This window comes from Antechinus flavipes, chromosome 4 (genome assembly GCF_016432865.1).
Source record: "Antechinus flavipes isolate AdamAnt ecotype Samford, QLD, Australia chromosome 4, AdamAnt_v2, whole genome shotgun sequence".
Lineage (NCBI taxonomy): Eukaryota > Metazoa > Chordata > Mammalia > Dasyuromorphia > Dasyuridae > Antechinus > Antechinus flavipes.
The window spans coordinates 7,823,727-7,850,028 of NC_067401.1; the positions used below are offsets into that span (position 1 = coordinate 7,823,727).

At 39.3% G+C, this 26,302-nt stretch overlaps 1 protein-coding gene across 1 annotated transcript in view; it reads right to left on the minus strand.

The window, feature by feature from the left end:
* Positions 1–13,306: 13,306 nt before the first annotated feature.
* Positions 13,307–26,302, minus strand: part of LOC127563068 (uncharacterized) — a 31,018-nt gene continuing 18,022 nt past the window's right edge. The window contains exon 6 of the mRNA XM_051999274.1: positions 13,307–26,059. Within this exon, the coding sequence (XP_051855234.1) occupies positions 16,860–26,059 (9,200 nt within the window). The 3' untranslated portion in view covers positions 13,307–16,859. The remainder of the gene's footprint in view (positions 26,060–26,302) is intronic.

Sequence of the window (26,302 nt, forward strand, 5' to 3'; positions counted from 1 at the left end):
AGTTGATGGACATACACTCAGTTCCCAGTTTCTAGCCACTACAAAGAGGGCTGCCACAGACATTCGTGCACATACAGATCCCTTCCCCTTCTTTAAAATCTCTTTGGGATATAAGCCCTGTAGTAACACTGCTGGATCAAAGGGGATGCACAGTTTGATAGCTTTTTGAGCATAATTCCAAATCGCTCTCCAGAATGGCTGGATGGATTCACAACTCCATCAACAATGTATCAGTGTCCCAGTTTTCCCACATCCCTTCCAACATTCAGCATTATCTTTTCCTGTCATCTTAGCCAATCTGACAGGTGTATAATGATATCTCAGAGTTGTCTTAATTTGCATTTCTCTGATCAATAATGATTTGGAACACCTTTTCATATGACTAGAAATAGTTTTAATTTTTTTCTTTTTTTCTTTCTTTCTTTTTTTTTTTTTTAATAACTTTTTATTGATAGAACCCATGCCAGGGTAATTTTTTACAGCATTATCCCTTGCACTCGTTTCTGTTCCGATTTTTCCCCTTCCTCCCTCCACCCCCTCCCCTTCCTCCCTCCACCCCCTCCCCTAGATGGCAAGCAGTCCTTTATATGTTGAATAGGTTACAGTATATCCTAGATACAATATATGTTTGCAGAACCAAACAGTTCTCTTGTTGCACAGAGAGAATTGGATTCAGAAGGTAGAAATAACCGGGAAGAAAAACAAAAATGCAAGCAGTTTATATTCATTTCCCAGTGTTCTTTCTCTGGGTGTAGCTGCTTCTGTCCATCTTTGATCAATTAAGGCTCTCTTTATCGTAGAGATCCACTTCCATCAGAATACATACTCAAACAGTACCATTGTTGAGGTATATAATGATCTCCTGGTTCTGCTCATTTCCCTCAGCATCAGTTCATGTAAGTCTCTCCAGTCCTCTCTGAATTCATCCCACTGGTCATTCCTTACAGAACAATAATATTCCATAACATTCACATACCACAATTTATTCAGCCATTCTCCAGTTGATGGGCATCCATTCATTTTCCAGCTTCTGGCCACTACAAACAGGGCCGCCACAAACATTTTGCACATACAGGCCCCTTTCCCTTCTTTAGTATCTCTTTGGGGTATAAGCCCAGTAGAAACACTGCTGGATCAAAGGGGATGCACAGTTTGATAACTTTTTGAGCATAGTTCCAAATTGCTCTCCAGAATGGCTGGATGTGTTCACAATTCCACCAACAACGTATCAGTGTCCCTGTTTTCCCACATCCCCTCCAACATTCCCCATTATCTTTCCCTGTCATTCTAGCCAATCTGACAGGTGTGTAGTGGTATCTCAGAGTTGTCTTAATTTGCATTTCTCTGATTGATAATGATTTGGAGCATATTTTCATATGTCTATAAATAGTTTCAATTTCTTCGTCTGAGAATTGTCTGTTCATATCCTTTGACCATTTATCAATTGTAGAATGGCTTGATTTCTTATCAATCAGAGTCAATTCTCTATATATTTTGGAAATGAGGCCTTTATCAGAACCTTTGATTGTAAAAATGTTTTCCCGGTTAATTGTTTCCCTTCTAATCTTGTCTGCATTTGTTTTGTTTGTACAAAAACTTTTCAATTTGATATAATCAAAATTTTTCTATTTTGTGGTCAATAGTGATCTCTAGTTCTTCTTTGATCATAAATTCCTCCCTCTTCCACAGATCTGAGAGGTAAACTATCCTATGCTCTTCTAATTTATTTATAATCTCGTTCTTTATGCCTAGGTCATGAACCCATTTTGACCTTATCTTGGTGTACGGTGTTAAGTGTAGGTCAATGCCTAGTTTCTGCCATAATAATTTCCAATTTTCCCAGCAATTTTTGTCAAATAATGCGTTCTTATCCCAAAAACTGGGGTCTTTGGGTTTGTCAAACACTATATTATTAAAGTTATTGGCTGTTTTGTCCTTTGAACCTAACCTATTCCATTGATCAACTAGTCTATGTCTTAGCCAATACCAGATGGTTTTAGTAACTGCTACTTTATAATATAATTTTAGATCTGGTACAGCTAGGCCACCTTCATTTGATTTTTTTTTTTCATTAATTCCCTTGAAATTCTTGACCTTTTGTTTTTCCATATGAACTTTGTTGTTATTTTTTTCTAGTTCAAAGTAGTTTTTTGGGAGTCTGATTGGTATAGCGCTAAATAAATAGATTAATTTAGGTAGTAGCGTCATCTTTATTATATTTGCTCGCCCAATCCAAGAGCATTTAATATTTTTCCAGTTGGTTAGATCAGACTTAATTTGTGTGGAAAGTGTTTTGTAGTTTTGCTCATAACGTTTCTGATTTTCCCTTGGAGTTTTAATTTTTTCAACTGAAAATTGTCTGTTCATCTTCTTTGACCATTTATCAATTGGAGAATGGCTTGATTTCTTATAAATTAGAGTCAATTCTCTATATATTTTGGAGATAAGGTCTTTATCAGAACCTTTAGCTGTAAAAATTAAACTCATTTTTCTTAACAGATACATTTGAAAGCCTGCCTTATGTATGTATTCTAGTTCTTAGTAAAAACAATCTAATCATTATATTTTTTCCAAACACTAAATAATTATTAATTTGAAAACAAAATTAACCCAATTAAATACTTGACCGTTTTTTGTTGTTGTTGGTTTTTTTTTGGGTAACCATAATGAAAACAGTCTCTACTGGTAGCTTACATTCATGATTTCACAGTATTCTGATCAGAAGAAGAGCTAATTTTCTCATGACACCATTGCATCATCCTCTGGATATTATTTTTCAAATTATAAGGATTTTTTTTCTTTTTCTTCTTTTTTTAAAATTATAGTTTTTTTATTTACAAAACATATGCATGGGTAATTTTTCAGCACTGACCCTTGTAAAATCTTCTGTTCCAAATTTTCCCCTCCTTCCCCCCACCTCTTCCCCTAGACAGCAGTTATTCCAATACATGTTAAAATACATGATTAACAGCATTTCTTATACAAGAATTTTTTTTAAAAAAGCACTCTACAAGAAAAATTAGAAGCCTAACAATAATATAGACAATATTATGAATTTAAATAACAAACAAAACTTTGCTAGTCCAATAACATCAATTCAGTTGTACTTCTGAATCATCCTACACAGAAAATTACTTCATCCATCTGTCAATCTGATATTCTATATTAATTGCATTCAAAAACCAGTATAGAGCAATTCTGAAGCAACTACACTTACTCATTCAGTTCTCGTTCATACAGTTTTTTAGCATACCACCTTAATGCCAAGTATCAAATGTATTTCATATTAAGGTCTAATCTCCCTAAAGAGGATCAAATATCAATTGTCATAACAGGAAAATACACCTCACTTTGAATGTCCATATTATAATTTACTTTTAGGTAAAATTCAAATCAAATCTCTATTTTTATCACAAGTGGTATAATTTAAAACCTCAATTTTTCCAAGAGCCATTAGCTACCCATACCCCAAATTTTAGAGCCCATTGGTTTTAATCAGTCCAATTTCAAAGACTTATGGCAGTCTCAAATTCTTATCTTTCCTCTGAGTACCATGAGGCTCTAAAGGTTGGAACACACCCTTCTGATTGTCCTTCAGGAACAAAATTTTAGTGTGCTATTTTCTATCCTAAATTGGTAACTGGCATTTAAGCATAGAAAGTTTCTCTTGTCCTAATCTAAAAGAGATTAAAACAACAACAACAACAACAAAAACTCAAATCTCTCTTTCCAAATCCTTCCAATCTTTCACTCACACTGCCAGGACAAATAAACTCCAACTTTTTTGTTTGTTTATTTGTTTTTAATTTAAAACCCATCCATCTCAATTTGCTTAACCATTGTCTTTCAATAGACTTTGATTAAAGACTCCAAACTTCAAAACTTTCTCTTTCTTTTCAAATGCTCTTTCTTATTTAACATTTCACTTACTCTCACTACTTTTCCTTAGTCCATCCATTTCAATTTTTTTTTTTTTTGAACAATCACATCCCAATCTAATATTGTACAAATTTTCTTATACCATGGACTAATTAAGTACAAACTTTTATATCGTGATTTGCATAACCCTATTTAAATTTCTTTCAGAGGGCACTTCCACTTTACCGAAACTATTAAATTCTGTTGAATTATTCATAGAAGAAAATACAGTAGCAAGGTAAATAATTCTCCTAAGAATCAATTTTCACTTGAGAAGGCCTAAAGACTGCAGACTACAATCCATTTTTTTTTCTTTTTTCTTTGCTTTAAGGGTTTTGTTTGTTTGTTTGTTTAGCAGTAAAATTAAAATTATGAATCTCTCACCTTCCTAGAAAGAGAGTGATAAGGAAAGAAAAATCTTAAGTGCTAATAATGTGGAAAAGATTCCTTTCTAGATTCCCACCCCCTCCTAGTTAATAATGTAAATTACCCTTTAACTCACAAATCTTGGTCCCTTTGAATTCCAATAGAAAATCGGACCTGTCCCAGTCCCATTGGGATCTGAGCCAGCTTTGGAGCTACACCCAAAAGCCCCTCGAGCTAAATCTCCCATTATAAAAGGGAGACACTGGGACCCCCTCTTTGCAGAGATTCCAAACATATTAGCCATGTGAGGACCCTCTGTCCACTGGACCCTCTGTCCTCCTTATCTCTACCTTCACCTATCTCCTTACTTCCAAACCCCATAATAAACCTCTTTTATCAATCTAGCTCTCGGGCCAATAAATGCTTTTATTGGGGACTCGCGCTGCTACTAGACCCCATTTACCGCCGTATCCTTGCGCCAAATCCAAGGGGGTTGCAGGGGATCTTTGTTTGACTCCCTGTGCCCCAAACCTGCCACTGGATCTCAAACCCTAATCTCATTTAGGTTCCCCCATATCTAGACTTCAACACTATTTACATGTAATCTGTAATATTGGTCATAGAGAGTTGCAAAGTTCCTCACAAAATAACCCACTAACATATTTCAGCAGTTATAAAAAACATTCAGACCAAAATTCATAGATTTACAATAAAGATGTTACCCATTTAGTCTCCAATGCCATACATTTCTACAAATCAGAAAAAAGATTTTCTTTGCATTTTGTCTGTCTTCATCTCTGTAACCTTGACTTGTTAAGTCTGAGAATACAGAGCTATTTTGCATTTTAAAACTTTATCTCCCAAGGAAAATCTGATTAACAAGTCAATGGAAGTAAGTCTTCACTTAGTAGGGAAGAAAATTTAGCATCAGAATTAGAATACATTAACAGATAGTTGTTTTAGGTATGAAACTTCATTAATTTTCCCTGCCCTTCTAAGCTCACATTTTGCAAGTTTTTTTAATCCCAGTTTTTATGGCTCAGCCTGGTTTTCCCCTTCAAAATTCCCAAGATAAATACACCTTTGCACATAGGAGAATTTCCTCCTCATTTTTTTTTTTTCAATTTTACTGCCTGTGCTCACCCAATTTTACCTTCCATTATTAATCTGGGGTCTTTTAATAGTTGCAGGAAGGTTGAAGGGAGAACTGCAGGAAGAAAAAGGAAAGAGATAGAGACAGAAACAGAGATGGAAAGAGACAGAGAAGAAGAGAGAGAGAGGGAGGAAAGACAAGACAGAGACAGACAGAGACGGACACAGAGACAGAGAGACACAGAGACAGACACAGAGAGAGATAGAGGGGGGAGGGCGAGGGAGGAAGAGAGAGAGAGGGAGGGAGAGACAGAAAGGAAGGGGGGGGGGAGGAAGGGGGAGGGAATAATTCCCCAGGCGAAGGCCAAACTCAGCCCCCTATTTTTCTGGACAAGCAAGAGTCCTCATCCTTCAGGAGCAGCTTTAAGCAGAGTCGCCCCCAGGATGCTCGGGCTCTCACTGAGCCCTTCATCCCACACAGGCCCGACACACTCATCTCGATCCTGAGAGCTCAGAAACTTGCTCAGCCTCCGTTGCTATGGAGAAACCTGGAGGCTTCTTGGCTTAATCATCAGGGCTTCCTGTTGTGATGTCAATCTGTAGGTAGAGAACAAACCCAAATTTGCACCAAGATTAGAAACTTACTGTGCTGTTTTGAAAGTCTTGAAACTGTAAGTTTTACATTATGCAGAGTTCAAGGTCGTGAGGAAACACCAGCTGAGGGGCTTCCGTGTGGGCAGAAGGTCCCCACTCCCCTGGGGATGCTAGTTCTCCCCCTTGCCCCGGGGCTGCAGCCAGGACCATGGCTTGGGCCAAGTGTGGGAAATGCCACGGGATCCTCCCGGAGGAGCCAGCAAAGGCGTCCCCTTCTGCCCGGCTGTCCTCCTCTCTCACCATCTGTGGACCGAGAGCCTTAGAAGTTGCTACTGAGTCACTTGCCCCCCAGACCCGATGCCTGGTTGCTGGGTCTGCAATGGACTTCTCTCTTACCCCGGCGTGATAGGACTGTCCTGCAAACCCAAATTGTTGGGAAATCTGTGGCTTTTGCTGCCCCGGAATTTGTTTTGAGACAGGCCGAGATAACTCTTACAAGGCAGGTTTTGGACAGTTCAGGTGAACCCTGCCTTTTCTTCATCATCTTGGCTCTTCTTCTGCCCCAAGGAGATCAAAGAAGGAGGGAAATGACCCACATAGAAATATTTGCAGTAGCCCCTTTTTTGTGGTGGCAGAAAATTGGAAACTAACGGGGAGCCCATCAATTGGGCATGGCCAAACAAACTGGCATAGAAATGGGATGGAATATTACTGGGCTGTGAGAAATGATGGAGGGGATGGTGTCAAAAAAACCTGGGAAGACTTGTATGAGCGGACACAAAATTAAGTAAACAGAAGCAAGAAAAGAGTTTCTAAAGTGATAGCAATAATGTAAAAATGATTTACTTTATTTAAAAGTTCTACTGAGTGGATGCCCATGAGTGGGGGAATGGCTGAATAAGTGCTGGTATATGAATGTTATGGAATATTATTGTTGTATAAGAAACGACCAGAAGGAGGATCTCAGAGAGGCCAGAGAGACATACATGAATTGGTGCTGAATGAAGTGAATAGAAACAGAAGATCATTATTATAGCAATTATACGATCATTAATTCTGATGGACGGGGCTCTTCAACAATGATATGATTCAGGCCAGTTCCAATGGTGTTGTGATGGAGAGAGCCAGCTGTCCCCAGAGAGAGACTGTGGGGACTGAGTGTGGGTCACAACATACCATTTTCACTCTTTTTGCTGTTGTTCGCTCATTTTTTATTTTCTTTCTCATTTTTTTCTTTGATTTGATTTTTCTTGTGCAGCATGATAATTGTATAAATATGTTATACATATATCGGATTTAACATATTTTTACCATGTTTAACATCTGTTGGACTATTGCCAACTAGGGAACGAGTGGGAGAACAGGGGTGGGGGGAATTGGAACACAAGGTTTTACAAGGGTTAATTATCCATGAATATGTTTTTTTAATAGCTTTTTATTTACAAGATATATGCATGGGTAATTTTACAGCATTGACAATTGCCAAACTTGTGTTCCAATTTTTCCCCTCCTTCCCCCCACCCCCTCCCCTAGATGGCAGGATGACCAGTAGATGTTAAATATATTAGAGTATAAATTAGATAAACAATAAGTATACTTGACCAAACCATTATTTTGCTGTAAAAAAAGAACCAGACTCTGAAATATTGTATAATTAGCCTGTGAAGGAAATCCAAAATGCAGGTGGGCAGAAGTATAGGGATTGGGAATTCAACATAATGGTTCTTAGTCATCTCCCAGAGTTCTTTTGCTGGGTGTAGCTGGTTCAGTTCATTACTGCTCCATTGGAACAGATTTGGTTCATCTCATTGCTGAAGATGGCCAGGTCCATCAGAATTGATCATTACATAGTATTGTTGTTGAAGTATATAATGATCTCCTGATCCTGCTCATTTCCCTCAGCATCAGTTCATGTAAATCTCGCCAGTCCTCTCTGTATTCATCCTGCTGGTCATTCCTTACAGAACAATAATATTCCATAACATTCATATACCACAATTTATTCAACCATTCTCCAATTGATGGGCATCCATTTATTTTCCAGTTTCTGGCCACTACAAACAGGGCTGCTACAAACATTTTGGCACATACAGGTCCCTTTCCCTTCTTTAGTGTCTCTTTGGGGTATAAGCCCAGTAGAAACACTGCTGGATCAAAGGGTATGCACAGTTTGATAGCTTTTTGAGCATAGTTCCAAATTACTCTCCAGAATGGCTGGATGTGTTCACAATTCCACCAACAATGTATCAGTGTCCCTGTTTTCCCACATCCCCTCCAACATTCCACATTATCTTTCCCTCTCATTCTAGCCAATCTGACAGGTGTGTAGTGGTATCTCAGAGTTGTTTTAATTTGCATTTCTCTGATTAATAATGACTTGAAGCATCTTTCCGTATGGCTAGAAATAGTTTCAATTTCTTCATCTGAGAATTGTCTGTTCATATCCTTTGACCATTTATCAATTGGAGAATGGCTTGATTTCTTATAAATTAGGGTCAGTTCTCTAATATTTTGGAAATGAGGCCTTTATCAGAACCTTTGACTGTAAAAATGTTTTCCCAGTTTATTGCTTCCCTTCTAATCTTGTCTGCATTCGTTTTGTTTGTACAAAAACTTTTCAATTTGATATAATCAAAATTTTCTATGTTGTGGTCAATAGTGATCTCTAGTTCTTCTTTGGTCATAAATTCCTCCCTCTTCCACAGGTCTGAGAGATAAACTATCCTATGCTCTTCCAATTTACTTATAATCTCATTCTTTATGCCTAGGTCATGAACCCATTTTGACCTTATCTTGGTGTACGGTGTTAAGTGTGGGTCAGTGCCTAGTTTCTGCCATATTAATTTGCGAGAGTACTTTCTAAAGTGGGGGAAGACATGGCTTCTTTGCAGTGGGCAGAAAGCACAAGGATTACAAGAGATTAAAAATATGTGAGTGGCAATGATGGCCATCTTCTAGGGAAGGAAAGCTCTAGTAGGATCCAGGATCCCTGGGGAAGCATTTGCCTGGGCAAGAGAAGAACTTCTTTATGTGAGAGAGAACAAAGGGAGGGACAGAAAGAAAGACATCTTCAATTTTTTCAACTATATATGACATGAGACATGTTTAATCCAATCTCCTCTTGGGAAGAGGGAAGGGGAGAGAGAGGGAGATAAATGTGAAACCCAATGTTTTGCAAAGGTGAATGTTGAAAACTACCTTTGCATGTATTTGAAAAAATAAAATACTATTAAAAAAGAAACATGACATGGAATTCAATGGAAAGCTTGGGAAGGAATGAGAAGTTTAGAAGAGACACTAGTAAGCAGAGAATCAAATTCATTATGGAGGCATAAGGATTGCCCTGTTGCTGGGAGGGCCCAGGTGAGGTTATGAAACCCAAATTGGTAGGGGATTCGGTCAACCAGTTTTTGTGATTTATGACGGTTCTGTGGGATTAGCACAAAGGAGAAAAAGGGAGGGGGATAGTCTAGAGTTGGACTGACTTAGTGCTGTGAGATGGGGGAGGGAAGAGAGGCGGTCCAGTCCTAGAACCTCGTGTCCAGATGGCCCAGGAAAGAAGTGAGGGATGGAAGGATTGGAGGCCACGGTGAGGATGAAGCGATGTAGGAATGATAAAGAGGAAGACGAATGCATTTCCGAGGTTGTGGACATGGAAGTGGAACACTTGAGGGGGACGGCAAGATCTGGGGAATGACCCTGTCTGTGTGGAGCAACTCGTGAGAACCGAGGGGGAAGCCAGGGAGGTAGAGAGGAAGGGCTATCATGGCCCAGGAGCAAGGCAGGAACTGGTGGCAAGAATAACTGGGCTCATTGAGGAAAATAGGAAAAGGAGCTCCGGACTCCAAACAAGGAAGATGATCCAACTCGGTAGAACTCGGTGGTTATCACAAGAGCCCGGGGACCCCAGAGGGAGACAAACCACCCCCTTAAAGGTGGATGGGGCAGACCCTGGACCTGTCACAAAGCCCCGTGGCGGGGATTAAAGCTGGAATGGCGAGTAATCCCCCCAAGGAGAGAGTAACTCTTTAACCTCAGGAAAACAAAAAGGATTTTCCTTAGGAACTCTGGGATCTGGAAGAATAAATAGGTATTTAGAAACCAAAAATCTGGAGGAAAAGAATGGAAGGAGAAAGTAGTTAGAAAAGAAAGTGGTACACTCCCTGAAAACTAGAATAACCCTAACAGAAATGTCGCTTTATGAAACACTAAATATTGGAACAAAATTATATAAACAAATATATATAGTTATATATCATTTCTAAGTTTCTAAACTTTTCCTATGTCATCTGCTGGTCTTTGTGTCATCTATGACATGAAAAATTCCCCTCGAATTTCTTCTTTTTCTGTTGTGAGGAACTGGGGTTAAGTGACGACCTGGCCAGCATTAAATGTCAAGTATCTGAGGCTACCTTTGAACTCAGACCCTCCTGACTCCGGGGCCAGTGTTCCATCCCATTGATTTGCTGCACCAGCCTGTGATATAGTGGAACAGAGATGGGGAAAGCCCCAGTGTGGAAGGGCTCGCTATGTTTGTGTCTGACTTTGCAGGAAAGTTCTGGGTGTAGGGGGATTCTCCGGTGTGAGGCTCGAATTCGAGGCTGCTCCTCCACCTTCACCCAGCTCTCATCCTGGTTGTTATCCCACTTCCACGATTCGGGAAAGAGGCTGATGACTGTGGGCAATCCTGCCCCCCTTAAATCCAGTCTACCTGCAGGTCCAACATTACCCCTCCCCGAGGTCCTTTACCCTCTTTGAAAACAAAAGCTAAATCACAGCATTGAAGGCTACACGTCTATAAGGACTTGTCTCCCCATTAGAATGCACGATGAGTGGGAAACAATTTTCCTGGGCTCTGCCCCCTGTACTCCAACCCCAGATTTCTGGCTCCTTTCCCTCCCAACTAAAATCTGGCTTTTTACAGGAAGCCTTTCCTCTAGGAAGCCCTGAATTATTTCTTATTGATCTAATTGATTTCTTATTGATTCTCGCTCACTTGTATTTGTTTGGATGCTGCTTCCCCCACTCGACTGTAAGCTCCCTGAAGGCAGGGAATCCTTGCCTTTCTGCACTCCCAGCACCCAGCACAGAGACTGGCACATGGCACTTACTATTTCCTGAATGGAATTCTCTGTCCGTGTGTCCTGAGCATCCAATCCCGGGCCTGACATTGTTCAATGAACATTTGTGGAGCTCTTCTGGGCGACAGATCTGCTCCCAGCATCCAGCAGAAGCCCAGCCGTCACCAGCTTCAGCAAGTGAGGACTTAAAGGGCAAAGACTCCCTCTGCCTTCAGAGGAAAGGGGCTCCTGGTGGGAAGCGGAGCAGCCATGACTGCCCAAGAAAGCCGGCTTTAAGGAGGGGGAAAGGCCAGCCAACATGATGGGCCCGACGCTTGAAGGTATTGTGGCCAACACATCTTTGATGTGAGAAGATGCAGGACGTTAAGGGGTGGTGATATTTTGAAACGGGAGGAGACACCCAAACAAGGGGCCAGGTAGCTCGATTCTAAACTTCATCCCTTTTATTTTCGTAACAAAACATGGAAACCATGGCACTTACATTCTTTGGAGTATATCTGCACAGATACCTGGATGGGAAATACTGTGCACAAAAAAAAAAAAAAAAAAAAATGTTGAATATATTGGATTACTTGCCACCTAAAGGAAGGGGTGGGGAGGAGGAGGAGAAATTGGAACACAAGGTCTTTCAAGGATCGATGGTGCAAAGTTATCCTTGCATGTTTTGAAAATAAAAAGCTTCAAACAAAACTATGAAGAAAAAAAAGAGTTGAGTAAACCAAACCCTACCTTATGTGAAACTTTTCCCATAAAAGAAAAGTGAATTGATGCTTGGAGATGTATGTATTGTGATTTTATTCAGATACTGAATCTAATTTATTTTCTAATTCATCTTAGCTCATTCAGACAGCCCCAGTGAGGATTTGGGGGTACGGGTGGGAGGTTTGGCTATTAATATTGTTGTTAGAATCAGTAACCTGTAGCCTAAGTTTCCGGTCAATCCAGGAGAAAGGAATAATAAGATAAGGATAGTGAGGGAGGGCAGACTTTAAAGTACATGTTTCCTGCAAAAAAAATATAGTGAATTCAGCACCTTCAAGGCTCATCTGGTTTTAAAGTATTATCTTAATGTTGTTGCAGATGGAAATTTTGTTTTGGGGTTTTGTTTGTAGTTTGTTATTGAGTCATTCCAGCTGTGTCCAGCTCTTCATGAGTCCCTTTGGGGTTTTCTTGGCAAAGATACTAGTATAGTTCGCCATTTCCTTTACAGATAAGAAATTGAGCTATACAGGGTTAAGTGGCTTGTCCAGGATTACTTAGCTAGTGTCTGAGGCCAGATTTGAACTCAGGAAGATGAATCTAAAAGTCCAGAAGAAGCCAAAGGTAAAGATTGATGGTAATTGTTCTATTATATATTGATTTAAATCCTTGTTTTGACTCTATGACTAGGAATAAAACCTGCATACAATAAGCAAAAAAAAAAAACCAAAAAAAGTATTATCTTAATGAAGTCGGTACTTTCCATATGTATTTGAGCTGAATGACCCTCTGCGGAAAATTAAGTAATAGTGACCAAAATGTCTAATCATAAAAGGGATGGTTTGTTAATTGAGATATGCTAATGTTAATTATGTTTAAGGGACAGCTTGAAATGAGAGTTGTTTAAAAAAAAAAAAAGAATACCATGATAGAGATCTGAATGGGGGGCACGGGCTGGTGACTACTGTGTTTCCCTTCATTTGTGTTGTCATGCATCTACTTGACCACAAGCTCTTCTGCCGAGATGTGATTGATGTATGTCATGCTAAGAATAAATGATACACACACATACATATATGTATATATACATACACATAAATGCACATAAATATATAGATAGATCAACTGGGGAATGTTGATAAACAGTGGTATATGAATGAGGGATTACTGTACCATGACTTAGTGGTTGCTTTGAGAGAAACCTGAAAAAACTCCTAAGAACTGCAGTAATATGAAGTTAGCTGAACCAGGAGAATAATTTATATGACCCCCCCCCCCCCCAAAAAAAAACCCTCCTTAAAAACTTGTAAGAAATAGAATCGATGCTAGAGGCCTGACGAAGTTGCCCTCTACGACGAGACATACATTGCCAGATCCGGCTAATATGGGAATTTGTTTTATCTGACGACATGAATTTGTTATGAGGTTTTTTGTTTCCTATAAATTGGAAACTGGGAGAGGACTAGGAAGAGAGTTAGGAAAAAAAAGGAAAGATAAGGGTACTGACGCATTATTTTTAAAAGCAGAAGACAAAAATCACACACAAGCAAGACAACTTTGAAAGTTATATTTTAATTTATTATATAGTTACAAACAAACACAAGCCAAAATAATTGAGATTCAGTTTCATATGAAATCTTGTTTCTGTTCTATTATGAATATGGAAATGCTAGCTTTTAACTGGTGTTTAAGTTCAGAATTCATCTTTTAAAAAGATTCACGGTTATAAATAAACATCGAGTAAGTGCTCACAATACACCAAGCATTAGGCTAGCACTGGGGATACAAATAGAAAAATCAAGACCTATCTGCTCCTGAAGAGCTCACACTCTTAACACATCAAAGACGGTTCAGGTGCAGAGCAGGCGGGTGCAGCAGCGGGGCAGAGGGCAAGGCCAGCGGGTCCCACACGACAGACCTTCATCCAGGTAGTTGAGATGGCGGGGCCGGCGGATTTAGGGGATCGAGGCACAGCATATGGTAAGGCTTGGAGGATCTCGGGGGAAAGGGGCAGGTGAGGCAGTAAAGCCAGAGGGAGCGCCATCGCATCAGAAAAAAGCTGAGGACTCAAGAGGCCTGAGCAAAAGGGGAAGGCAAGACGGACGCAGAGCTCTGGTGCTGGTGGCTATTCGTGATACTTTCTGGAAAGGCTTAGGGTCAAGAGATAGGCAGTCTGGTCACCACCGGAAGGCTCAGAGACGGCCCTAAGCCCCTCTTTTTCTCTTCATTTGTATATGGAAACGATTATGTTTGTTGCTATCTAGCAAGTCAGCTTTTTAAGACACTGAAAAAATCAGCGTGACCATGTCATCTTAATGAGTTTTTCTAGTACAAGAAATATAGAAGCCACAGTGGGGAAAAAAAATGATAGAATGAAACAAATGAATAATATAGCTTGGCAAAAGAAGGGCTGGTAGCTATGAGAGTAACTGTGGGTCCACCAATAGCAGAAGATGGCCGCAGAAGTGCCAATGATGGCATATGATGCATCAGGCTGATGTCGGGGACTTTTCCAATGAAAAAAAAGACCTGAATCTATCTCGGAGCCATAGAAATTCAGTCCCATGCCCAATAGCATTTACACAGATCTCATGCATTAGGATACAATAGCAGTAACAGGGATATAGATATTTGCACAAAAATACTCATAGAAGCATTATTCTTAATAGCAAAATCCCTCTTCATTTTCTTTGAGGGAAATGAGTAAACACATTTTTATGAAAATAATATAATAATGACGTGTCCTAAGATACGACACATCTAATAATGAAGATGATGATGATAGAAGCTCGCATTTACACAGTGCCAGGTTACACGCGTCAGGCACTCTGTCAAGCAACTTACAAATATCTCATTTGATCCGCATGACAACCCTGGGAAGTAGGTACTATTATTATCCCCATTTTATAGTTGAGGAAGCTGAAACCAAATGACCCACCCAGGGTAACACAGCTAATAAGCATCTGCGGTCAGATCTGAAATCAGGTATTCGTAATATCTACTATCATCTCATCTGATAATTCCAAAGAAAAAAATTTGTATGAAATAATACAAAGTGAAGAGTAAAGACTAAGAACAATATACCCACTGAGGATGATTATATAAGGAACAACAATATCACATCGATATAAATATAAAGAAAATATCCAAAAGTCAACAGGCATTAAGCACACTTACAATGTATCAGGCACTGTGCTAAGTACTGGGGATACAAAGAGAAGCAAAAAGGCAGTTCATGCCCTCAAGGAGTTTACATTCTAATAAGACAACACATAAAAGGAAACTGAAAAGGTAGAGAGCAAACCTGGTGATAAAGTTCAGAGAACAAAAGATGGCTGGTCTAGACCCTTCCCCAAATGGAAGTTCACAGGGGCAAAGGGGAAAAGCAGCTGAAGCGCAGTGGCAACGGAAGCAGAGACCTTTTTTGGTCATGTGAAAATATACACATTTGTTTTAACTAGAAATAAAACTTAGTGTTTCTACATGGATTTTATTCTTGCTTTCATCTTTGATTTTGCTGTTACATAGAATAAAAAATAAAATGAAAGAAAACATGGGTAAATTTACCCTTAAGTAAACAGAAAAGATTGCAGTAATTTGGGGAAAATGATCGAGAAATCAAATCCTGACTCAGTCACATTTGCTCCACTGATTTGTGGAATTCTACTGTCCCTAATGGTATCTGGGGATGTGAAGATACCATCCATCCCATTCAGTCACACAGCTGTCCACCTTGCCACAGGCCTGTTGCTGCCCTTTTGCCCCTATCTGCAAGGGCATCCCATGAGCAAAAAGTCCAGAGACCAGGACCCCAGTCCTAGAGTGAGTTGATCTACTCATCTTTTGAACTCCTCCTTGGGGGTTCTGCTGTGTTTTCTTTGTCAACTGATAAACATTTATCACCTACTGTGTGCCAGGTTCAAAATATAAAAAGAAAAAAAAAGGCAAAGGACGGTCCTTGCTCGCAAGAACTGACGACCTAAGGAGGAGATAACATACAAATATGTACAAAGTAAGCTATGTACAGGATGAGGAGGCAATAACAAAGGGAAGGCACTAGAATTAAGAGGATTTGGGAAAGGCTTCTTGGAAAAGACAGAATTTTAGTTGGGACTAAAGGAAACCAGGAAAATGCCCAGGAGAAGGCTGGGTCTTGTTCATGGAACAGCCATGAGAGCAGGGTCACCGGATCAGCGAGAACATGGTGGTGGGTGAGTTTAAGACTAAAAAAGTACAAGGGGCTGGGTGAGGAAGAGCTTGAATGCCAAACAGGGCATTTTGTATCTGATCATAGGGGCAACAGGTGCCGCTGGAGTTTTCGGAAGGACATGGGCAGACCTTCACTTTGAGAAAATCATTGAAGGAAGGGTGGATCGTCATGAAGTCAGACCTACCAGCAGGCTATTGCAATAGTCCAGGTCTGAGGTGATGAGGGTCTGCACTACCATGGTGGCGCAGTGTCAGAGAGAAGTGGGCACCAATGAGATGTGACAGAAGTAAAATCAACAGATTTTGGCAATAGCTTGGGATACCCGGGGCAGGGGGAGGACACATGAGACAGTTCAAGGTGACTCCTAGGTTATGAGCCGGAGAGATTGGTGGATAGATAATAGGGAAGGTAGGAGGAGGAAAGGTTTAGGGAAAAACATGAGTTGTGGGTTGGAGATAGTTAGTTTAAGATGTCTACTGGACCTCCAGTTTGGTGTTGAAAGGCAGGTGGAAACAAATTGGAAGTGGGGGCAGAAAAAGCAGGTAAGAGTCATGATTGGTGAATGAGTGCAAATTGCACTGGGATTACATATGTATAGGATATATATCCTATATTATCCTACACGTACATATATATGTTTATATATATGTGTGTGTGTATACATATAGGATAATATCTAGCTTTCAACCAGACCATCTTGTCAAGTGTTCAAATAATCCAGTAATTCTCCCTGGAACAGTTCCCTTTCTCTCCAGTCTGACATCTTTGGTGGCTTTTTAGTACTTTATTCTCACTAAAGACTTTCCCATATTAATAAAAAATCAAAGGCTATCAATTCCGTATTCTTTCTCTTCTGTCTGATGATGGTCTGCCTCTCACCGAAAGCCTATCCGAATCCATTACGCCGAACAGGACTTTGGTGAAGCATGAGTTCTCTTATGTCTAAAAAGCGTTTGCCTCTCAATGAAAGTTTTCCCACATTCTTTACACGCAAAGGGTTTGGCTTCGGTATGAGTTCTCCGATGAGTAAGCAAGTTTGCTCTCCAGCTGAAGGCTTTTCCACATTCATTACATTCAAAGGGCTTCTCTCCAGTATGAATTCTCTGGTGATAAATGAGATGTCCCCGCTGGCTGAAAGCTTTCCTACATTCATTACATTCGAAGGGTTTCACTCCAGTATGTGTTCTCTGATGGGTAATAAGGATTGTCCTTCGGCTAAAGGCTTTCCCACATTCATTACACGCAAAGGGTTTCTCTCCAGTATGAGATCTCTGGTGGGTAATAAGATGATCCTTCTCGCTGAAGGATTTGCCACATTCATTGCATTCAAATGGTTTCATTCCAGTATGAGTTCTCTGGTGTCGGATGACATGTCCTGTTTGGCTGAAGGCTTTGCCACATTCATTACACATAAAGGGTTTTACTCCAGTATGAGTTCTCTGATGGATAATAAGGATTGTCCTGCGACTGAAGGATTTCTTACATTCATTACATTTAAAGGGTTTCACTCCCGTATGAGTTTTCTGATGTCTATTAAGGGTTCGCTTTTCACTAAAGGCTTTACCACACTCACTACATTCAAAAGGTTTCTTTCCAGCATGAATTCCCTGATGATAAATGAAGTGCATCCTCTGGCTGAAAGATTTCCTATATTTATTACGTTCAAAAGATTTCTCCCCAGTGTGAATTATCTGATGTCTAACAAGGTTTTCCCTCCGGCTAAAGCTTTTTCCACATTCACTACACTCAAAGGCTTTCTCTCCTGTATGGGTTTTCTGATGTGTAATAAGGTGTTCTTTCTCACCAAAGGCCTTCCCGCATTGATTACAGCCAAAGGATTTCTCTCCAGTATGAATTTTCTGATGCTTTTTGAGGGCTTCACTCTCACTGAAAGCTTTCCCACATTCATTACAAGTGAAAGATTTCTCTCCACTATGAGTTCTCTTATGAGTAGTAAGACTATCCTTGTCATTGAAAGTTTTCCCACATTCGTTACATTCAAAGAGTTTCACTGAGGTATGAGTTTTCTGATGAGAAATAAGGTGCTCTTTCTGACTAAAGGCTTTCTTACACACATTACATTCAAAGCGTGTCTCTCCAGTATGAATTTTCTGATGCTTTTTGAGGGCTTCACTCTCATTGAAGGTTTTTCCACATTCGTGGCATGTGAAAGATTTCTTTCCACTATGAGTTCTCTGATGTTTTTTGAAGTCTTTACGCTCGCTGAAGGCTTCCCCCCATTCACGACGTGAGAAAAGTTTTCTCCCAGCATGGATTTTCTGGTGTATAATAAGATGATCCCTCTCACTGAAGGTTTTCTCACACTGAATACATTCAAAGAATTTCGCTGAAACATGAGTTTTTTTATGAGAAATCAAGTGTTCCTGCTGACTAAAGGCTTTTTTACAAACATTACATTCAAAGGGTTTGTCTCCAGTATGAATTTTTTGATGTGTTTTGAGCGCCTCACTGTCACCGAAAGCTTTCCCACATTCATTACATGTGAAAGATTTATCTCCAATATGAGTTGTCTGATGTTTTTTGAGGTCTTGACTCTCACTGAAGGCTTCCCCACATTCAATACACGTGAAAGGTTTTCCCCCAGTGTGGGTTTTCTGATGGGTACTAAGAGAATCCTTCTCACTGAAAGTTTTCTCACTCTCTTTACGTTCAAAGAGTTTCACTGAAGTATGAGTTTTTTGATGAGAAATCAAGTATTCCTTCTGGCTAAAGGCTTTCTTACACACATTACATTCAAAGCGTGTCTCTACAGAATGAGTTGTTTGATGCTTTTTGAGGGTCTCACTTTCATTGAAGGTTTTTCCACATTCAATACATGTGAAAGGTTTTCCTTCAGTATGGATCCTCTGATGGGTACAAAGGGGATCCTTCTCACTGAAAGTTTTCTCACTCTCTTTATGTTCAAAGAGTTTCACTGAAGTATGAGTTTTTTGATGAGAAATCAAGTATTCCTTCTGGCTAAAGGCTTTCTTACACACATTACATTCAAAGCGTGTCTCTACAGAATGAGTTGTTTGATGCTTTTTGAGGGTCTCACTCTCATTGAAGGTTTTTCCACATTCAATACATGTGAAAGGTTTTCCTTCAGTATGGATCCTCTGATGGGTACAAAGGGGATCCTTCTCACTGAAAGTTTTCTCACTCTCTTTATGTTCAAAGAGTTTCATTGAAGTATGAGTTTTTTGATGAGAAATCAAGTATTCCTTCTGGCTAAAGGCTTTCTTACACACATTACATTCAAAGCGTGTCTCTACAGAATGAGTTGTTTGATGCTTTTTGAGGGTCTCACTCTCATTGAAGGTTTTTCCATATTCAATACATGTGAAAGATTTTCCTCCAGTATGGATCCTCTGATGGGTATGAAGGGGATCCTTCTCATTGAAAGTTTTCTCACTCTCTTTATGTTCAAAGAGTTTCATTGAAGTATGAGTTTTTTGATGAGAAATCAAGTATTCCTTCTGGCTAAAGGCTTTCTTACACACATTACATTCAAAGCATGTCTCTCCAGAATGAGTTATTTGATGCTTTTTGAGGGTCTCACTCTCATTGAAGGTTTTCCCACATTCAATACATGTGAAAGGTTTTTCTTCAGTATGGATTCTCTGATGGGTACTAAGGGGATCCATCTCACTTAAAGCTTTCTCATTCTCTTTACGTTCAAAGAGTTTCACTAAAAAATGATTTTTTTGGTGAGAAATCAGGCGTTCCTTCTGGCTAAAAGTGATCTTACACACATTACATTCAAAGATCTCTCCAGAATGAGTTGTTTGATGCTTTTTGAGGGCTTCATTGTCACTGAAGGTTTCCCCACATTCAATACATATGAAAGGTTCCCCCCCAATGTGGGCTTTCTGATGGGTACTAAGGGGATCCTTCTCACTGAAAGTTTTCTCACACTCTTTACGTTCAAAGAGTTTCACTGAAGTATGAGTTTTTTGGTGAGAAATCAGGTCTTCCTTCTGGCTAAAGGCTTTCTTACACACATTACATTCAAAGCGAGTCTCTCCAGAATGAGTTGTTTGATGCTTTTTGAGGGTCTCACTCTCACTGAAGGTTTTTCCACATTCAATACATGTGAAAGGTTTTCCTCCAGTATGGATTCTCTGATGGGTACTAAGGGCATCCTTCTCACTGAAAGTTTTCTCACTCTCTTTACGTTCAAAGAGTTTCACTGAGGTATGAGTTTTTTGGTGAGAAATCAGGTATTCCTTCTGGCTAAAGGCTTTCTTACACACATTACATTCAAAGCGGGTCTCTCCAGAATGAGTTGTTTGATGCTTTTTGAGGGTCTCACTTTCATTGAAGGTTTTTCCACATTCAATACATGTGAAAGGTTTTCCTTCAGTATGGATCCTCTGATGGGTACAAAGGGGATCCTTCTCACTGAAAGTTTTCTCACTCTCTTTATGTTCAAAGAGTTTCATTGAAGTATGAGTTTTTTGATGAGAAATCAAGTATTCCTTCTGGCTAAAGGCTTTCTTACACACATTACATTCAAAGCGTGTCTCTACAGAATGAGTTGTTTGATGCTTTTTGAGGGTCTCACTCTCATTGAAGGTTTTTCCATATTCAATACATGTGAAAGATTTTCCTCCAGTATGGATCCTCTGATGGGTATGAAGGGGATCCTTCTCATTGAAAGTTTTCTCACTCTCTTTATGTTCAAAGAGTTTCACTGAAGTATGAGTTTTTTGATGAGAAATCAAGTATTCCTTCTGGCTAAAGGCTTTCTTACACACATTACATTCAAAGCATGTTTCTCCAGAATGAGTTATTTGATGCTTTTTGAGGGTCTCACTCTCATTGAAGGTTTTCCCACATTCAATACATGTGAAAGGTTTTTCTTCAGTATGGATTCTCTGATGGGTACTAAGGGGATCCATCTCACTTAAAGCTTTCTCATTCTCTTTACGTTCAAAGAGTTTCACTAAAAAATGATTTTTTTGGTGAGAAATCAGGCGTTCCTTCTGGCTAAAAGTGATCTTACACACATTACATTCAAAGATCTCTCCAGAATGAGTTGTTTGATGCTTTTTGAGGGCTTCATTGTCACTGAAGGTTTCCCCACATTCAATACATATGAAAGGTTCCCCCCCAATGTGGGCTTTCTGATGGGTACTAAGGGGATCCTTCTCACTGAAAGTTTTCTCACACTCTTTACGTTCAAAGAGTTTCACTGAAGTATGAGTTTTTTGGTGAGAAATCAGGTCTTCCTTCTGGCTAAAGGCTTTCTTACACACATTACATTCAAAGCGAGTCTCTCCAGAATGAGTTGTTTGATGCTTTTTGAGGGTCTCACTCTCATTGAAGGTTTTTCCACATTCAATACATGTGAAAGGTTTTCCTCCAGTATGGATTCTCTGATGGGTACTAAGGGCATCCTTCTCACTGAAAGTTTTCTCACTCTCTTTACGTTCAAAGAGTTTCACTGAGGTATGAGTTTTTTGGTGAGAAATCAGGTATTCCTTCTGGCTAAAGGCTTTCTTACACACATTACATTCAAAGCGGGTCTCTCCAGAATGAGTTGTTTGATGCTTTTTGAGGGCTTCATTGTCACTGAAGGTTTCCCCACATTCAATACATATGAAAGGTTTTCTCCCAGGATGGGTTCTCTGATGGGTAATAAGATGATCCTTCTCATTGAAAGTTTTCCCACATTCATTACATTCAAAGAGTTTCACTGAGGTATGAGTTTTTTGATGAAAAGTCAGGTGTTCCTTGTGGCTAAAGGCTGCCTTACATACATTACATTCAAAAGGCTTTTCTCCAGTATGGATTTTCTGATGCTTTCTGAGGGCCTCAATGTCATCGAAGGCTTTCCCACATTCATGGCATGTGCAAGATTTGTCTTCGCTTTGAGTTTTCTGGTGTTTTTTGAGGTCTTTACTCTCGGTGACAGCTTCCCCCCATTCACAATGTGTGAAAGGTTTTCTCCCAGTTTGCGTTCTCTGATGGGTAATAAGATGATCCTTCTCACTGAAGGTTTTCTCACCCTCATTACGTTCAAGAAGTTTCACCGAGGTATGAATTCTTTGATGAGAAATCAGGTGCTCCTTCTGACTAAAGGCTTTCTTACACACCATACATTCAAAGGGTTTCACTTCAATATGAATTTCCTGATGCTTTTTGAGGGCTTCATTGTCACTGAAGTCTTCTCCACATTCAAGGCACGTGAAAAATTTGTCTCCACTATGAGTTCTCTGCTGTTTTTTGAGGTCTTTACGCTCGCTGAAGGCTTCCCTTCCTTCACGATGTTTGAAAGACTTATCTCCACTATGAGTTCTCTGATGTTTTTTGAAATCTTTACTCTCACTGAAGGTCTCCCCACATTCAGTACATGCAAAAGGTTTTCCCCCAGTATAGGTTCTCGGATGAGTAGTAAAACGATCCTTCTCACTGGTATTCCCACCTTCATTATGTTCAAGGAGTTTCACAGCAGTATGAGTTTTTTGATGAGAAATCAGGTGTTCCTTCTGGCTAAAGGCTTTCTTACAAATATTACATTCCAAAGATTTCTCTTCAGTATGAATTTTCTGATGCTTTTTGAATTCTTTAATATCACTGAAGGCTTCCTTGCATTTAATACATGCGAAAGGTTTGTCTCTAGTATGACTTCTCTGAAGGGCATTAAGATTATCCTTCTTATGAAAAGTTTTTCCATTTTCACTATGTTCAAGAAGTTTCACTGCAGAATGAGTTCTCTGATGGGAAAGCAGGTGTCCCTTCTGACTAAAAGCTTTCTTACATACATTACATTCAAAGGGCTTCTCTCCAGTATGAACTCTCCAATGCCTTTTGAGGGTTTCACTTTCACCAAAAGCTTTGCCACATTCACTACACGAGAAAGGTTTCTCTCCAGAATGAGTTTTCTGATGTCTAACAAGAACCGTCCTTCGACTAAAGACTTTCCCACATTGATCACATGAGAAAGGGTTCTCTTTCTTATGAGTTCTCTGATGAGAAACCAGGTGGCCCCGATGATTGAAGCCCTTCTTACATACATTACATTCAAAAAATTTCTCTCCAGTATGAATTCTCTGATGCTTTTTGAGGGCTTTACCCCTACTGAAGGCTTTTCCACACTCATTACATGGGAAAGGTTTCTCTTTAGTATGAATTCTCTGATGGGTAATAAGATTTGTTCTTCGACTGAAGGCTTTCCCACATTCGTTACATTCAAAGGGTTTCTCTCCAGTATGAATTCTCTGATGGGCAACGAGATAATTTTTCTCAATGAAGGCTTTCCCACATTCATTACATTCAAAGGGTTTCTCCCCAGTGTGAATTTTCCGATGTCTAATAAGGTTTGCTCTCCAGCAAAAGCCTTTCCCACATTCACCACAACAAAATCGCTTCTCTCCAGAATTAGTTTTTGGTTGGCTTTGGGGTATTTTACTATTACTAGAGGTTTCTACTTTTTCAGTACTGTTCACTTTTTCAGTACTGGTCATTTTTTCAGTACTGTTCACTTTTTCAGTACTGGTCACTTTTTCAGTACTGTTCACTTTTTCAGTACTGTTCACTTTTTCAGTACTGTTCACTTTTTCAGTACTGGTCACTTTCTCAGTACTAGTCACTTTCTCAGTACTAGTCACTTTCTCAGTACAAGTCACTAGTTTTTCAGTACAAATCATTTTTTCAATACAAGTCAAAGGTTTTTCTGCAGTATGAGTTTTCTGATGGCTAATGAGAACTATCTTTTGGATGAAACCTTTCCCACATTCATTGCACGTAAAGGGTTTCCCACCAGAATGAATTTTCTGATGAGAAATGAGAACTGTCTTTTGGGTGAAAAATTTCCCACATACATTGCATGGAAAAGGTTTCTCTCCAGAATGAGATCTCTGATGGATAATGAGGCTTGTCCTTTGGCTGAAGGCTCTCTTACATTCATTACATTTAAAAGGTTTCACAACAGAATGAGTTTTCTCATGTCTACTAAGGAGTACCTTGTCACCAAAGACTTTCTTACACTCGCTACATTCAAAAGTTTTTGTGTTAGCATGAACTTTCTGATGATAAATTAGTTGTACCTTCTGGCCAAAGGCTTTCCCACATTCACTACACTTGAAGAGTGTCTTTCCAATGTGAGTTCTCTGATGTCTAACAAGGTATGCCTTCCTCATGAAACCTTTCCCACATTCATCACATGTAAAGGGCTTCTTTTCAGCATGACTTTTCTGGTGATTTTCCAGTATCTCTTTCTTATCAAAGGTTTGTCCACATTCAATGCATTCAAAAGATTTTTCTCTAGCGTGAGATCTCTGATGAGAAAGTAGATGGCTCCTCTGACTGAATGATTTCCTACATACATTACATTCAAAAACTTTCTCTTCAGTATGAATTTTCTGATGGACAATAAGGCCTGTCCTTCGACTGAAGGTTTTCTTACATACATTACATGTAAAAGGTTTCACTCCAGAATGAGTTTTCTTATGTCTATTAAGGGTTCGCCTCTCACTAAAGGCTTTCCCACACTCATTACATTCAAAGGGTTTCTCTCCAGTATGAATTCTCTGATGAGATACCAGGTGTGCTCTCTGCCTGAAGGATTTCTTACAAACATTACATTCAAATGGTTTCTCCCCAGTATGAGTTGACTGATGTTTGACAAGATTTTCCCTCTGGCTGAAGCCTCTCCCACATTCCCTACAGTTAAAAGGTTTCTCACCTGTATGAGTTTTCTGATGTGTACCAAGGTGTTCCTTTGTACGAAAGACTTTCTCACACTCATTACATTCAAATCGTTTCTCTTCATTGTGAGTTCTCTGATGTTTAACAAGGTATGATTTCTGTATGAAGCCTTTCCCACATTTATCACATGCATAGAACTCTGCAGCATGAGTTCTCTGATGGTCTTTGAGTACATTACTATCACTAAAGATTTCCCCACATTCATTACATTTATGAGTTTTCTGATGAGAAACCAAGTGTCCCTTCTGACTGAAGGATTTCTTACATACATTACATTCAAAAGGTCTTGCTGTAGTATGAGTTCTCTGATGAGAAATCAGGTGTCCCTTCTGACTGAAGGCTTTCCTACATATATCACATTCAAAGGGTTTCTCTCCACTATGAATTTTCTCATGGCTTTTAAGAGCTTTACTCTCACTGAAAGTTTTCCCACATTCCCTACACAGGAAAGATTTCTCTCCAGTATGAGTTCTTTCATGGGCACTGAGGTGTCCCCTTTCACCAAAGATTTTCCCACATTCTTTACATTCAAATGATTTCACTCGAGTATGAATTTTTTGATGTCTAACAAGATGTACCTTTCGTTTGAAACTTTTCCCACAGTCATCACATTCAAAGGATTTTACTTCAGTATGAGTTCTCTTATGAGTAATAAGATTTTCTTTTCGGCTGAAACTTTTCCTACATTTATTACATTCAAAACGTTTCTTTTCAGTATGAATTTTTTCATGTTTTTGGAGCATTTTTTTTTCTTTAAAAGCACTCCCACACACATTACACTCAAAGAATTTTACTCCAGGAGGAATTCTCTGATAAATTAGTTCTCCCCTCCGGTTAAAGACTTTCCAATATTTGTTACGTTTGTAATATTTCTGTCTTATAAGAATGCCCAATTTTTTAATAAGATTTGATTGTCTCCCAGAGGCTTTTCTACATTCATTATTTTCATGAAGTTTTGCTCGAGCATGTAGTCTATGGAATTTAATTAGGTCTGAGTGGTAACTGAAAGGCTTCCTACATTTGTTATACTTAGAAAGGTTCTTCTTTATATCTAGACCTGAAAAATGCCCAACACTTGTTCTACGTGTCTCATATTTTCTGAGACGTTTCCTTTTCCACAGTGGAACTGACCCCAAGCTAAAATTTTTGCTGGGTGCCCTCCCTTTACTAACAGTTTTTCTGGGAGTGATTGTTATTTGTCTGGATTGTCTCTTTGGGTTTCCCTTCTGTTTCTCTAAATTAACATCACATTTTCCAGCATCTGTCATCTTGGAATGCAAAGGAAGAACCTTTGGTTGTTTTTCCTTGGATGATGTCTTCATACAAAAGTCCTGCATCTGATCTGTTATCTTGGTTCCAAATCTGGACTCTTGATTAATGGAATCTGAAAGAAATAAAAACAAGTAACTAGCTATTTTTCGGTTGTACTGACAAAAAGAAACATTGGTGACAGCAAGTTCAGTTTATTTTACTTCCATCAAGGAAACAATGCTCAATTTGAAACAGGTAAAATAAACATTGTTGAGGAAGAACTGAAATAAAAGACAGGTGAAATACTAGACAAACTATGCTTTTTAGACATAAAGTCTTCAATAACTGGAGTGATATTAAATGTTCATGGCTGAAC